This window comes from Lytechinus variegatus, chromosome 13 (assembly GCF_018143015.1).
Source record: "Lytechinus variegatus isolate NC3 chromosome 13, Lvar_3.0, whole genome shotgun sequence".
Lineage (NCBI taxonomy): Eukaryota > Metazoa > Echinodermata > Echinoidea > Temnopleuroida > Toxopneustidae > Lytechinus > Lytechinus variegatus.
In genome coordinates this window covers 10,264,934-10,281,693 of record NC_054752.1, presented here as the reverse complement: position 1 = coordinate 10,281,693, position 16,760 = coordinate 10,264,934, and the positions used below count along the sequence as shown (strand labels likewise).

At 37.2% G+C, this 16,760-nt stretch overlaps 1 protein-coding gene across 1 annotated transcript; it reads left to right on the top strand.

Annotated features, from left to right (window-relative positions):
• Nucleotides 1–10,370: 10,370 nt before the first annotated feature.
• LOC121426638 (BTB/POZ domain-containing protein KCTD6-like) lies at nucleotides 10,371–10,823 on the top strand. The gene has a single exon (XM_041623006.1). It carries the CDS (start codon nucleotides 10,371–10,373, stop codon nucleotides 10,821–10,823), a length of 453 nt encoding a protein of 150 aa, XP_041478940.1.
• The last annotated feature ends 5,937 nt before the right edge of the window (nucleotides 10,824–16,760 follow it).

Here is a 16,760-nt window from a genome sequence, read left to right as displayed (position 1 = left end):
CTTTGGACTTATATTATAATTTGTTAATTAACCGGGTCAGGAAATGAGACTTTGCACTTTTGTGCTAAATGAACGCATTACTATACGATTTCAGCTTAGGACGGATTTGCCAAAAATCCCTTCAAATTTATTACATTTGTGGGTAAAGTCATTATTACATTTGTGGGCGATCAAAAATTATTACATTTGTGGGTAAAGTGCATTATTACATTTGTGGGTGAAATTATTACATTTGTGGGTAAAGTGTTATTACATTTGTGGGCGTTATTACATTTGTGGGTAAAGTGTTATTACATTTGTGGGCGTTATTACATTTGTGGGCGATTATTACATTTGTGGGTGTAACAGTCCTTCACCTGCGTAAAGATTCGTGACCAGGGACACCACCTCCCCCCCCGGAAAAAAATTAATCGCGACAAAATAATGTGAGCAAAAGACATCAAAGGAAATGAGAATGCGTAAAATATAATGTTATTTTCTGAATATTTTGTCACATTCTGTCACAATATTCGATACTTTTATTTAAAAGGTGAACGTTTTTAGTTGTTTTAAAAGAAATGTTTACCAATACGAGACTTCTTCCTCCCCCCCCCAAAAAAAAATTGTTGAATCATAACTATACTAGTTCATAGTACATACTTTTATTTGACATTTACCTTATAAAACTGAAGCAATGTAAGAATATTGGAATTACAGATGGATTGCTATATTTTGATGAATATGGTGGCAATTTATTTGTTTCAAATCAACTGTTTTCATTTTCCCACTTCTATTTTGTCATATTTACATTTATTATACAGTTGACATAAGTAGCATATCATTTCATTTGAAGTATACATAAAAGATAAACATAATATTATAATAGACAGTTTTTTAACAAAATATTGATTGAAAGGGAGGGGGACCAACTTAAAAGCAGAGCTTGTATAATATCGGCCCCTGAAATTGTAATTGCAGTATCGGAATTGTTTTATACACAAAAAAAAGTTTACAGTCATGGAATGATGTAGGTACATCTTAATGAAAACTCATTGGCATGAAAAGTATTATGAAAAAAATCATAGTGTATACAAATAAGTAAGCTTTCCCAATTAGCACAGAAATTTATAATTGACCAATTAAATGATATAGTAATCATTCAGAAGAAATGCTTTAAGTCTTATTATGAAGATGTGTATAAGAATTCCTTAGTTCTTAAATGACGTCTGGAGGGAGAACGAGAGAAGCAGAGAGAAACGGGCGGAGAATCGATGATACATTTGAAAAAGAAACGAAGTTGGTTCAACAGAGAGACAGACAGACAGGCCCGTATTCTGAACTCGGGTTTAATCAAACCCCGGTTTAAAGTTGTGGTTTAACTATGGAGAGCCAATTGGGGTACGAATCTCTAACAGTATACATCCAATCTATTAACCCATATGACGCCAAAATTGTCTGGGAATGATAACTAAAGTATTTTGAAGTATTTTTTTTTTCATTGTGAAAGCAAAAGGAAACAGAATAAAAAAGATATTTAAAAAATATACAATATAAGCAGAATTTTCGAGTTTTTGGCCCCCCATAATTTTAGACCAGACTTAGACCATGGTATAAGTTAAACCCGACTTCAGAATACTGGCTACAGAGTTCATTTTATTCGGCGAATACCTTTTTCATATCTTCCCAAGATGTGGATTACACAATTTAGTGACGTATCCCCTCGAGGGGGTGTTTCAGGAAGGATCCCTTCATTGATTTTCACAGAATATTGTTATAACCTACTGAAATCCCTGATTGGCTAAGAGGTCACATGAGTGGTCCATGGGGGTCCATGTAACCCTGCACTGGCTGGAGAGCTCGTCCTAGCATCAAACTTATTGGTAAAACAATTAGAAATTCTACTCTTTAAATTCAAAGTAGCTAATCTGGGGCCCGTAACACGAAACTTAGCAATGATCGTAGAACATTTTCTACGATTGATTCCATTGACTACAATGTACAATCAATCGTGAAAATCGAGCGTACGATCAATCGCCAACCTTTGTGGTACGGGACCCTGGTCTCTAATTACACTCCTCCCATAGTTAAATGAGGGACCAGTCCTGATAGAATGAGATTTCTATCTTTCAAGAGTGAATTTTTACCCTTTTTGGAGTGAAAGTGGTTTTTTTACACTTTCACTTCAAAAAGCTTTACAAATCACTCTTGAAATATTAAAATCTCGTTCCATCAGGACTGGTCCCTCATATCACTCTGAGAGGAGTGTGATTAGGAATCAAATTAGCTAATTTGCATTTAGATAGTGGTGTGAGGTTGTCAATGCAACCTAATTTATTACAAACAGTAATATTTGAAAACTTTTTTTTCTTGAAATATAATAATAATGATGATAATAGTAAGTTCTTGCATAGCGCATAACACATTATAAATAACGTCTCTATGCACTTCCAAAGGACTTGGATATTATTACCCTGGCTGTAGCTCGAGCAGCTTTTACGCGCTCGGCATTTGAAGGTATAAATTCCTGATATCCATATTCCCTTCACCTGGGTTGAGTGCAGCACAACGTGGATTAATTTCTTGCTGAAGGAAACTACACCATGGCTGGGATTTGAACCCGCGACCCTCTCTTTCAAAATCCGGAGAGTAATCCACTGGGCCACAACGCTCCACCTGCATTCGATCTAAATGCTGATGTTTAAAGTTTTGCATGGCGGTGTGGATAATAAAGCAAGTGGTTTACGGTACACTATGTGGTAAGTCCCGGAAAGGACTAAGAACAGTGGATAGAGGAAGGAGTAAAGTGGCGAGGTGAGAAAGTGGAAGGTTGGAAGGAGGATTATTCTTTCTGAAATGAGTGTATATAGTACTTAAAAGGAGTGTGAACCAGAAAATTCGAGAGGCTTGAGTAGTGAGTGGATGAGAGAAAGCTAAAGCTTAATTGAGTCGGCGTGTGGAGTTGCAGAACAGGGGAGCGTGTCATGAAAGGACTTGTCAGACGCTGTATCCGACAGTTGCCATAGTAACAGTGCTTCTCAGCCAATCAAAAGCAAGGAAAGTTGTCAGATCTGGTAACTGTTGGACACAAATTTTGATGAAACACTTCCCAGGAGAGAAGACTCGGCGTTTGACTGTCCGTCTTTAGGATATCTGAATATTGTAATCTGCATTATGGTTGTGTTGTGTATCATCAGCATACAATTTGGAAGATAATTATTAGACCACTGCGCTACTACAAGCCCCAATATAGTATGGTCTTACAATTATTGCCCAAATTGTACGTCATTGTTGCATTCTGGGCAAGGAATGTGAGACAGTTTGTGCAGATCAGCACAGAAGGTGGCGCTGTTCACGCAGACTGTTTTATACTGCCCCTAATGCATTAAATAAATAATCGCATCAAGGGGGCCGGGACAGGAGTCAATTATTTTTAAAAAAATCTCATCAGCAATATAGGTTCACCATACATGGATATAGAATTGGGTCGCATTTTTCTCATCGAGAATTTGACTAGTATGAAAACCTGTTCAAAAAGTAATGACATTTTGCTTTTGCCCGGATGGGGCGGGGGGGGGGTCGCCTAAGCCCTGTGATAGCTCTTCACAAGAATCATGTGGAGGTTCCGTGGTCTAAGGCGCCTTACTATACATGGAACGTCCAGGGTTCGATCCCTAGCCACAGTACCTATGCCCGTGAGCAAGGCATTCAATCGCGCTCTTTTATCCTGCATTCAAATAAATGAAAATGCTATAGGCATTCTTGGTAACTAGGTGTGCACTCTTTTTTTAAAAAAAAAGAAATTAATGTTATAAAGGATATATTGTTTCATATAATTATGTGGCACAGGCAGTCGTCATATATAAAGGCCTTATGGACTAGTAATATCATTATCCTGGAAGGTGAATAATTGCATGGAAGCAAAATGGAACTCGTCAATGAAACCACTGAATTAATTATTATTTTTTTATCCGTTATTCATTATTATTTTATACTGCGGGATTGACCTGTTCAGTTTTGAAGAAAAAACTGCTATACAAAGGCGCCCTGCAGTTAAAAAACAGCATTCAACATGAGAAAAAAATCATAAAGTACAAACAAATATAACATCATAAACTTTTTCTTTTAAAAGGCATAAATTACTAACAACGTGAAAGAACAAAACATCGAGAGTAAGTAGATCTAGAAAGAATATAAACGTGGATAGCAAATACTGAGTCAATATGAATCATTGTGAAAGGCTTATATAGTTTTTAATCAAAAATCATAAAAATCGAATCAATATGCATGGTATTTTACAAATTGCGTTAGTGATTCTGAATTGATTCCTGTTGAAGAATGTTACTCTATCTTAATTATTCATCATCAATCTATTATAATGTTATTGAAGCAAGACGTTATTTTCTTAGATCAGATATATTAGTCCATGCATGCATGAAGCCGTCTTCATCTCATATCGAGAGAAATGATGCCTTTGAGGCGTTTAGCCAATCAGCGTGTGGGATTATTGGCGTGGTTTTTTTTTCATTACTGTTTGTATTGATCAGACAAAGGGGCCGCGGAAGCGGGGAGGCTGGGGGGCTTCAGCTCCCCCTTTTCCAAAACCGTGTACAAAAACGTAAAAATGACCATATGATTGTGTTTTTTGCATGGTCAGCCCCCTCCTCCCCCTTTGAAAACTGTTCCGCGGCCCCTGACATACATTCAACAATTGACTTTTCAATCTCATCAACTGATATTGGTAAGGACAGTTTAACCCTAAAAGGACTGGGGGCCATGATCCCCCCCTTCGACGCTTCGCCCAATATTTCCGAAATGCAAAAAGATAGCGCCACAAAATTTCATGACTTTTTTTTTTAAGTCTCGCGCAACTTTTGAGACCAAATTCGCGACATACGGGGATTCCATCGCGATGTCACATGACTTTTTTGGAGGCAATGTCATGCCGAAAATGGCCCATTTTTATACTTTGTGTACAAAGTCTATGGGAGATGAAATTTATAAAAGGGTGATTATTTTTCGTTCTAATTGGTCTACTAAATTAACTTAGTGTTTAATTTAGTTGTTAAATGGTCTGTAATAATTTCCATTAAAAAAAAAACAATGAAAAACAAAAGATGAAAAAACAGAGAAATATACACAACAAAAAAAGTAAGTGCGCCCCCCCTAAACAAACATCAATAATTTCCGAACCAATGCGAGTTTTTTATATATTTTTACATGAGCGTGTAGGGAATTTTATAAGCTACCCTCTGAGTAAATGTTGTGGACGTATCTTACGTCATGTTTCAGTAAGCACCAAAAAAAGGCGATAATGTCACTTTTCAAAAGTCACAAGCAAAATATCATGACTTTGATTCCATTTTATTGGAACTAATTCCACATTCTCATCATGAAAAATAGTCAGAAGGCTTGTAAAAGGTACTTTCTAAAAGACGATACAATTGTTTTAGCTAAATTTCACGGTTGAATAAACTCAAGTCCAAATTTGCTATAATTGGATTTTTACACATTTCTATCAATAAAAATGCTAGAATATGATTACAGTTATTTTGGGGAAGACTATCTTTAACAATATTCATTGTTTCACGGTTCAATGAACATTTATTGGAAACAAAAAATGCGATTTTCAAATATCGTAGGCAAGTATTGCTTCATTTTGGTTACTGAAAATGATATTTTCTCAACTTTTTCGTTATGTTCATGACCAATTAACATGCTCCAATCATTCAAAGGCGTTTAATTAAACATTCACGCTTGAATGAACATGTGGAATGTGATTAGCTCTTTTTTACGTTATTGGAAAAGATGCAATTTGTAACTATGGATATCTGTCACAAAACTCCTTGCACAGTTCATTTGATTTGATTTTTATGAAAATCCCGATGTTTAATGCATCAGTGAGCACACAATATTCGAAAATTATGCAAATGAGAAGAAAAGTTCAAGGCCTTGGCCCCACTCTGTACCGTATCGAATGGTTATTTTGGTGTGCGCGCCTTTTGGATAGTGTTACTCTGAATCCATGTGCAAAGTTTCATAAAATAACTGTTGGCAGAAGTAACAAAAACCGTCCATGAAACAAACGCTCATTTCATATTTGTTAAAATTTTGACTTCCTCTCTCATAGACTTGTGTACATTATGGGTGCATATGTTTAAGCATACGTAACCCCTTATTCAATATGGTGGAACTTTTTTTCAAGGCTGTCTTTAGCAATGTCGTTTGGCAGTAATATTTATCAACCTATGGGCAGAATTCTGTGCAAAAATGAAATCGATTTGTTTATTTATGGATGAGTGAGCACGCATCAAAGTGGGAAAATTGGTATTTTCAATGTCACAGACTCATTTTAAAGGGTGATAAAGTGAATATTGGGGGCAAATTTGGTTTCCAAATGTGTCTTTAATTGCTGTTGTTTTATCATCCATCATTTCTCTCACCAAACACTTTCCAAACTTTAACCATTTTCATGGTTGAGCGAGCACATTCGAAAACTTAGGAATGAATACTCTTTATACTGCATAAATGTATTCTTTTCCTAACAGATCAGTGGTGGATCCAGCATTTTAACTTGGGGAGGGGCCTATAATTGGGGGAGCCATCAACATTTTCAAATTTTAACATGATCTAACAAGTTGTAGAAGATACTACCAAAAAACCCTATGATGATACGTCACAATACAGGGGCCGCAGAGCAGTTTTCAAAGTGGGGGGGGGGGCTGACCATGCCAAAAATCACAATCGTATTACATTTTTGTACTTGGTTATGGAAAAGTGGGTGCTGAAGCCCCCCGCCCCCCCCCCCCCCCCGCTTCCGCGGCCCCTGCAATCCATCGTGCTCACTCAACCATGAACATACGATATCAAAATTTGGTCTGAAGTGGTTAAATGATTGATAGTAAAACCGCACAACACCATAAAATTCACCTAAAACAATTTTTGCCCAACTTTGTATTTGCACAGTCTGTAAAACAACTCTTGTGACTTTCAAGAATGGTCATTTTTAATTCAGTCTTTAATTACTCATGCATGACCCAACCGATCAATCTCATTTTTCCCCAGGAGGTTCTTAATGAGTATAGAAAACCACCCATGAAATATCATATCTCAAAATAATTCGGTTCAAAAGTTACAGCAATTTGATTTAGGGGGGACTTACTTTTTTTGTTGTGTATACATAAGACATTCTAAAAACAAAGAAATACATGAGGAAGAAATTGGCTTTTGAAATTTCTCTTTGTGGAAACCTTTAAATTATTTAAGTAATTCCAATATTAATCATGATGTTAAATATGAAGAGTTTAAGAATTTACTGAAAATATTTATTTGTAAAAAGTAATAATGAAAATTATAATGTCGATTACAGAGATGGTGATTGAAAATAATGAGGAAAATTATGGTTATGAAGATAGTAATGGCAATGGTAAAAATAATAATACTGATAAACAGCAATCATTGTTATTTCTATTTTTTATTATTATGATAACTATAATGATAATGTTAAAGCCATTAATGTACTGTCTTTAATGAAGAGAAAAAATATATTATTAAAATTTATATTATTATCATCATCATTATTATTATCCAATCAAACAATCAGCATTTTAAATGAAGTAAAAGGTGATAACATTCGGAACACTTTCTATACCATGTATACAGGAATGTATATCTGGTTACGGGAATGAAATGAATGATGCAAAGATGTGTGTGGAAGGTCTTTCTTTTTTTTCGTTTTTTCAGTATTCTTTCTCCCATTGTCAATCACACCCTAAAACAAAAATAATCATTATAAGTACATTCACAAATTAAAGCAAAAAGAAAAAAATTTTTAAAAAAAGCAGTTGCATATACCTGCTTTAAAAACCATTCAAACCCTAACATAAGTGGCTCCAACCTGAGATCACTTCAGTTAACGCACACTGCCTTATCTATTTTCAACCATGTTCAACCAAGGCCCCCGTCTTACAAAGAGTTATGATTGATCCAATCAATCTCAACTATGGAAAGCCAGCAATGTCAACATCTATTATGCCCGTTTCTTCAAAATATTTTCTAACATATCGTGTACATCCATACGTTAGTTGTTTTCTTAAAAATTCAACGTGCTTCGATTTCTTTTACAAAGGACACTGTTCAAATTTCTTAGCGAAAATGTTATGGCAATAATGGATTTCCATAGATTTGAGGTTGAACGGATCAGTCGTTACTCTTTGTAAGAAGGGACCTTGATGAATAAACGTACAGCGTGAGGACTTGCTCAAAGGCCAGTGCACATTGGACTTAAACTTCACCCTTCATGTTTGCTCGACTTGATAAAACAGGAAACACCCTCCATGTTTTTATTCACTGTCTGGAAATCTGACTAGTTTTCTTCTGCACTTAGACCTAAAAGCAGGACACGCTATTCATATCTTTTTTCTTAATCATTAATAGGATATAGTTAATTGGGTACCATTATTAATGCGATCGTGAAGCATGAGCAGACAATTATTGATATTCTGATGTGAAACTTGATAATTTAAGTACATTTTGAATAAACAACATGCAGGCTATCGCGCATGTTTTAGATTTAGACCTAGAATCTGGGCATTCTGAATACAATGGAACATTATGGAATACACGTAGACAATATGAACTTGGCAAATCAAACAATGTGACAACGCAGCGTGAGCTTAAAATGCTGATATGTAGACCATAAAACGGACATTTTACAGAGCACTTAAATTTGTAAATGAAAAAAATAATGAAAGCTCGATATCCGAGCTAAAATATGGTTTGTATATTGACTTCAAAACTTGCTCCATATCAGCTTATTGAGCAAGATATGAATCTCATCGAACAGGCAATTCTGGAGCGAAGCCCAAGCAAAAATTTTATATAGTAACATGAAAGATTTTTTTTTTGCAAGTCTTCCCCTCACATAATTTCATTCACTCGTCTTCCTCCTCTTATTTTGCTCTTAATTTTTTTTTTCTTTCTTGTTCTTTTCCTTTTTTCTTTTCTTCTTTCTCCCTTTTTTCTGGGGGGGGGGGGGCACAACAAATCTCGGCCCCCCTCCGTAGCTACGCCACTGGGTGTGACTGTGAGTTGGACTTGGATATAAATGAATTCAATATCTAATTTCTACTCCATCTATTCCAGTACAATACCCTGTACTCAGCCATGTACATGTAATAAAGGCCCACATACCCTAACTTTTCCTGAAGTTCTTTGAAAACGCAGATCTCCATGAAAATTTCATTTTTCTATGGGGGAGTCTAAATTCGGTGAGAATGCATTCATTAAGAACTTAAATATACATGACAATGAAGAAATCATCAAATTTTAGTTGCAGTTTTGAATAACATTCCTGAAATGTAAACTCTGTCTGAAACAGAAAATCACCATCATTGAGGCCTTTACTGAGTGAATTGTCCCCCAGAGCTCTGGCAGAGAGACAGAGCTCCAACTGGCTAGCTAGAAAAAGCGCCAATGCGTGAGCCTGCCGCCGGCCTTGTAAAATAGATGGAGCTTTATTTAATGATTTATTGTCTGATATAATACCTCATCCCCTAGAAAAAGAAAACAAATGATTTCTTAGTTATAATTGATATAAAAGACAACTTATTTGGAATTTAATAAGCCGTTTTGAAAAAGCAAAGCCGAATGACAACTCACCAATGCTAGGTTACTAGACTCTGGGATTTATTTCCTGTGTAATTAAAATTATTTTATCACAGAATTGTGATATCTGTAGGGGAAACATGTGCATTCGAAATTGCACATGGTGGTTGGTGGTAGTCATAATGGACCCCTATACATGCAACTGTTTCCCGGCCTTTGCGTTGATTTTTTTTTCATACCTGGTACCATTGTGTATGGACATACGTGGTACAGAAAAAATAACGCAACTTCGGAATTTGAAACTCGCTATTTTTACGGCTTATTCATGATTTTGAGTGCTTATTTTGGATGATTTTTAAATGGTAAGCGGAGCTCGAGCATATGGCGCTAGTGGGCCGTTGAGTTGTTATCACTCGGCAATAATTTCAGGGACGACATTTAGATTTTATGTCGCTCCCGAATCAAAGCATGATTCTGGGTGATTTTGAGGGCGACTTTAGGCATTTCCACGCAGGTCAGCGATCGCGAGGCGCGCTATTAATCGTGCTACCTAAAATGGATTAAGGCGCGCATGTAGCGAACGATCGCTCTCGCGCGCCTTAAAATCGAGTCCCTGCTTAAACCTCACCCTTCATGTTTGCTCGACTTGATAAAACAGGAAACACCCTCCATGTTTTTATTCACTGTCTGGAAATCTGACTAGTTTTCTTCTGCACGTACATCGTGTTAATATTCAAACAGGCAAAGTGTAAGTCTGCCGCTGTGTAACTTCTTCTCTTTCCATCGTCATGGATCAGGATTACTTTGTTGGTTTGAACGTTGGAGGAAAGATCTACCAGACATATTCCGCAACTCTCACAAAGTATCCTGAAAGTTTCTTGGCTCGTTTACTAGACAGCCCCATGCCATTTGCTGAAAGTGATGGAAATTTCCTCATCGACCAAGACGGTGAGGTATTCCGTCACGTTCTCAATTTCCTGAGGTATGGAAAACTTATGCTACCAGATGATTTCAAAGATTTTGATCTGCTGAAATGCCAAGCAGATTTCTTCGGGCTTGAATCACTGAAGTCGTCTATTGTTAGACCAGTTCCAGTCGTTGCAGCAGTGGGACTGAGGTTTGATGATGGAAAGGTGTTCCACACGACAAGAGAAACCCTGCTGAAAGTCACATGTGTGGCTGAAGAGCTCGTTCTTTACCGAAATGCTAAATGGAGAAATTACAGTCGCAAGAGATTTTGAGGGAAACTACGTCATGAATAGAGATGGTAGACAGTTCCAATACATCCTTAAATATCTTCGACAAGACGTCTTCGATTACCATACTGTAGATGACTTGAGGTCTCTCTACAAAGATGCTACATATTTCAAACTTGAACAAATGGCACAAGTGGTTCAGTCATATATTCGCTAATCGGGCTGTATAGGGTATTGACGGGGATGATTAATTTTCTTCTAATTCTGTTATTCTATGATTCATATCAGCTTTCCGTTAAATGAGGCATCGAAATAATCAAGTCTATTTCTGTTGTGTCTGGAATGGTGAATGTGGATGTGATAAACTTGCAAGAGAAATACACTGAAAAACCTACCTTCAAATTGCTGGTAATACTCTTGAGATTGCAATGGATCATCGAGTCAAAACGTCGAAAGACTATAAACCCGTTTTTTCTTTCACCTAAACATTTTCAGATTAAGCTGAAACAGCCTTCCACCGACTCATAATCCCGGCGACCCAGGTCGAACCAGGTCAAAGCGCCATTTCATTTGTGAGGCAATCCTCTTCATTTCAAAGTCCCTCATACAGGACTGTAAAACAGTCGGCCCTGTGGTTTCGTAGGCCTGCTAACAAACCTTCATGCCATCTCTAACATCTGATTCTTAACCTCATCGAATGACTCGTATATGAGTGTACTTGAACGAACGGATTGATTATTGTACTATATCATTCAAGGGACTCGATCTGCACTTCAAATAAACTTTTATGCTTTTTATTCCTACTTTAACGGTTCCCTTTTTATGCAAATTTATAACTCTGTTTCTTATCAAACATGTCAATTTTAATTTTACTTAGTAATATCTTATATCCTGTACATTGAATTAAGAATAAAACAATCAAACTCGATAGTCATTCGTCAACAAACAACGCTCATTATTATCTGATGACTGTGTCACGTGTATGTAAGAATCTGTATCTTGACCCTCTGCCGCGGCTCGCTGTTGAAGACTAATCAAGGACACATTCACACAACCCTGCAGGGGGCAAGCATGTTAGGCGTAATATTATACTCTCTCTATCCGTGTATGCTGGTATACAATAATGTCTGTGTGAAATGGATGAATCTGATAACAATAACCTTATTTTTTCGGGATAGAATTAAAATACAAGTTAAAAAACATGATATCTACCATTGAATCTCTAGGTAAACAAATGTTTTTATATTATACTTGCATGTTACATAACCAGTTCTATTATATAATAAGTAACTCTGCATTTGATGTTACTACTTTGTATCATAAATTCGTGCTGTATTATTTTACCATGTTTCTTGTATCATGCGAAGCAATTCACGCCTGTTCTTCTACTTGCCTCTCTGTAGCTCTTTTCTTCTCACTTTTATTCCTTTCCCTTCTCCCGGCCCTTTCTTTTGTTAATTGTTGTTTATTCATATAGTTTTACAGGCGTATCCTAACACAAGCACATGCTTTCTGTGTTTTTACGCCTTCTTCCATATACGTAATTGACATATTGTATATACATTCATTGTTTTATAATTAATTTGGATATGTAATATAAAATTGCCAATCGGAAGAAAATTTATGTTTAATGGAAATGATCTGGATTTCTAGAGCACATCTACCATGTCTACACGACACACATACTGTCCAAATCTACGCGTGGTGGAGGTTCCGCATCAATTTCATTGTAAAAAAAATATGTATATATATAAGCATACTAACATAGATTTCTAGAAATTAACAGAACTATTATAGTAAACATACAGCAGATTCGGTTTATATGAATTGTGTTGTTTCGTTGGCATAATTCTTTCACCGGCGTAGAGATAGGAGTTGCTTGGTGACCATGGACCCCCCCCCCCCCCTCCAGAAAAAAAATCACGACAAACAAAATGTGAGAAAAAGACATCAAAGGAAATGAGAATGCGTAAAACATAATTTTATTTTCTGAATATTTTGTCACATTCTGTCACAATATTCGATTTTTTTTATTTAAAAGGTGAACGTTTTTAGTTCTTTTAAAAGAAATGTTGGCACATGCGACATTTCTTCCCCCCCCCAAAAAAAAAAATGTTGAATCATAACGTTACTAGTTCATATTACATATCTTTATTCGGTTTTATTTGACATTTACCTTATAAAACCGAAGCAATGTAAGAATATTGGAATTACAGATGGATCGCTATATTTTAATGAATATGGTGGCAATTTATTTGTTTCAAATCAACTGTTTTCATTTTCCCACTTCTATTTTGTCATATTTACATTTATTATACAGTTGACATAAGTAGCATATCATTTCATTTGAAGTATACATAAAAGATAAACATAATATTATAATAGACAGTTTTTAAAACAAAATATGGATTGAAAGGGAAGGGGACCAACTTAAAAGCAGAGCTTGTATAATATCGGCCCCTGAAATTGTAATTACAGTATCTGAATTGTTTTATACAAAAAAAAAGTTTACAGTCATGGAATGATGTAGGTACATCTTAATGAAAACTCATTGGCATGAAAAGTATTATGAAAAAAATCATAGTGTATACAAATAAGTAAGCTTTCCCAATTAGCACAGAAATTTATAATTGACCAATTAAATGATATAGTAATCATTCAGAAGAAATGCTTTAAGTCTTCTTATTATGAAGATGTGTATAAGAATTCCTTAGTTCTTAAATGACGTCTGGAGGGAGAACGAGAGAAGCAGAGAGAAACGGGCGGAGAATCGATGATACATTTGAAAAAGAAACGAAGTTAGTTCAACAGAGAGACAGACAGACAGACAGGCCCGTATTCTGAACTCGGGTTTAATCAAACCCCGTTTTAAAGTTGTGGTTTAACTATGGAGAGCTAGGCATGTCCGTGAAAGCGTCACGACGTTGAATCGGATATCTCCCGGAATTTTGAGCTAACTTTGTGGATTTAATCGGAATTTGGATATTTTAACTGAGTTTTGTCGTTTTGAGATACTTTTGGATATAGCATAACAACTCGCAGCTAAAGGATATTTCGATTTTCTAGCGAGAAACAATGTATTCTGACATGGCAACTCCCAACTCTGCCACGTTTACATCACCACAGGGACCTAAACCCGTATTTATACAGGCACGGGACGTACCAAGGACAGATACACACATTACAGGTGAGGAGTTGTATCTAGCATTGTCTCGTTCAATTGATCATCATGTTATAACGGGGGTACAACGCATTGGTAACCTGTGGAGAATTTATGTAAACAGTCATGAAGCGAGAGTGAGCCTCATATCAAGTGGATTAGTGATAAGAAACACCACAATCCCAGTATATGATACAAACCCTTATACTAAGGCCAAGAATGAGAACTTGACTCGTGTACTTATAAAGGACATTCCTCTATCAGTAGGAGATGAACTTATCAAATCAACACTACAAAACATGAAATGTCAAATAAGAGGTGAAATAATTCGTCAGAAACTAAGAGTGAATGGTAAACTGATTGACTGTCTGAACGGGGATCGAGTGTGTTTCATAGACCCACCCTCCCAACACCTCCCAGATCTATCGTGGTTGTTAACCTATTTCGAGCCAGAGTCTTTCATATTGGACAACCTGAGAGAGTGTCAATTTGCTCAAGATGCCTCGAAAACGGACACCATTCGTCACAATGCACCAACAGCGTGAAATGTAGAAACTGTAAACAGACCGGCCACGTAAGCAGCACTTGCACAGCAAACGTAAACACAGCCACACCCAGCGAGTTACGTAACACCACAGCCGATCGTGAACCCCGTGAGAACGCCATGAAATCTGGACCCACATCACGTGATCACGCCGCAACCGCCAATGGGGCTCGCCCGAAGGAGAGAATGCATACACCACAGAGGCATACACAACAAGCTGACGCATCGTCACCTTCTCGCAAACAACGTCGACCACACATCACAGGATTTCTTCGTACACACACACCGTCACAGTCTGATGAGCAATACAACACAACAGACGTAGCAAATGAATGCGACTCAGGAGACGAGACATCGAGCGAGGCAGACCAGTTTCAATCGCCTTTCTCACCTGAAACACCAACACCGAAAAAATCCAACAAAAAACCTCCGAAGCGGAAAAGAAAAGAAAGATCAAACACAGGAAGATAAATTGATGGAAACGAACGATGGAAACGAATGAAAAACACTGGAATACTCAACCCTAATAACATAGCTATTAACTCAAAAGTTCTACATTTGATTTCGGTCAATGTGAGAGGAATACGAAATAAAAAGAAACGGGATAAAATATTCAAATGGTTAGGTTTTCAAAAATACGATATTGTTTTGATGCAAGAAACTTTTATAACCAAGGACCTTGAACCAATATTAAATACAGAAAGAAAATGTTCAATATTTTTTAACAACGGTACCAACCATTCAAAGGGTGTTTTAATTGGAATAAAGGATGGTTTACCTATAGACCAATTTCATGGCCGGTTTATGTATTTGGCCCTCTATCGGCGACGCCATTGCTGCGGTGGGCAAGTGCGCTGACCGCGATTGGCTCTGTGTACAAATTCAATGAAAGATTACAGATAAGCTCTGATATTGTGTCATTAACTTCATCATAAATCAATAAAATAAAGCATGGACACCTGGGTAGACGATGTAAGACAATGGCCATATCTGACCGATGAAGGTATGATGAATTTTTGCACTTTGGCTACTTTTCCCCCTTAGTTTTGTCAGTAAAAGTGAGTTGATGATGACCAAGAATCGCTGTTGGTTTTCATCAGGGAGCTCACTTCTTGTTGCTAGTAAATTGTGTTAGAGTAGCGGGAGAGTGAACGAGACATAGAGAGAGAGAGAGAGAGAGGATGAGAGAGGGGAAAGGGGGGAGAGAGTATGTGTGAGAGGAGGGGGATAGTGAGAGGGGAGAGGGGAATAGTGAGAAAGGGGGGGTAGTGAGAGAGAGAGAGAGGGGGGGGGGCTAGCGAGAGAGTGTGTGAGAGAGGAAGAGAGAGGGATAGTGTAATACAGAGAAGGGGATAGTGAGAGAGAGGGATAGTGTGAGATAGAGAGGGAGAGAGAGAGGGGGACTGATATTTCCATCTAAGCATGATCAAATAAATCCCCCTCCCTCCCCCCCCACAAAAAAACCCACCACCACCACATTTTATGCAGGCCTATAAGTATCCAAAAGGAGGGGGCAAGGCAAGAGAATAAAACAGAGAGGAAGGAGAAAGGAGGAAGGGGAAGAGAGATCCACTGGCGACGCATTCCTTCATCACGGCCTGGAAACCTATGCAGGGAGTACGGCTTCACACAAAAACAGGCTTCATGAGTCCAAGGCGAGTGAATTTCACATTCACTTTGCTTCCAATCCTGAAGCTTTCTCCAATTGTTGTGGCAATTGAACACAGCACAGCTGCGACCTGAACTTCTCCGATTAATGCTCATTGTGAATCTTACAAGAAATCTGCTCGATTGGTCCAAAATAAAAAAAAAAATCGAACGAATGTACCAAATACCCTATTGACTTGTGTACTATAAAAGTTGATTCGCCCACCGCAGCATGGCGACCAGTCTGCTGCCCTCTCACGTTGTGAAATTGGTCTATAGATATCATAGAATGTATTAGACAACCCGGTGGTCGTGTGATCGGTATGCGATTATCTTACAGCAATAAGTTTTATTTTATTGTAAATGTTTATGCTCCGACAAAATCATCGGAAAAGTCTATTTTTTTAGAGGTTTACTTTCATGGCTTAAAGCACACATACATAAAGAAGATTTGTTATTATTGGGTGGAGACTGGAATTCAGTTCAAAGTTCATGTATGGACACCCAAGGAATTAGTTATGCATATAAACCTAATGACCTGTTGCAAAATATATGTAAAAAGTTGAACTTAGTAGACATCTGGAGAAAATGTCACCCTTCACTCAAACAATTTACTTGGCGGCAATACTTA

Coding starts and splice junctions, on each gene's coding strand:
- LOC121426638 (XM_041623006.1), top strand. CDS start 10,371: ATGGATCAGGATTACTTTGTTGGTTTGAACGTTGGAGGAAAGATCTAC.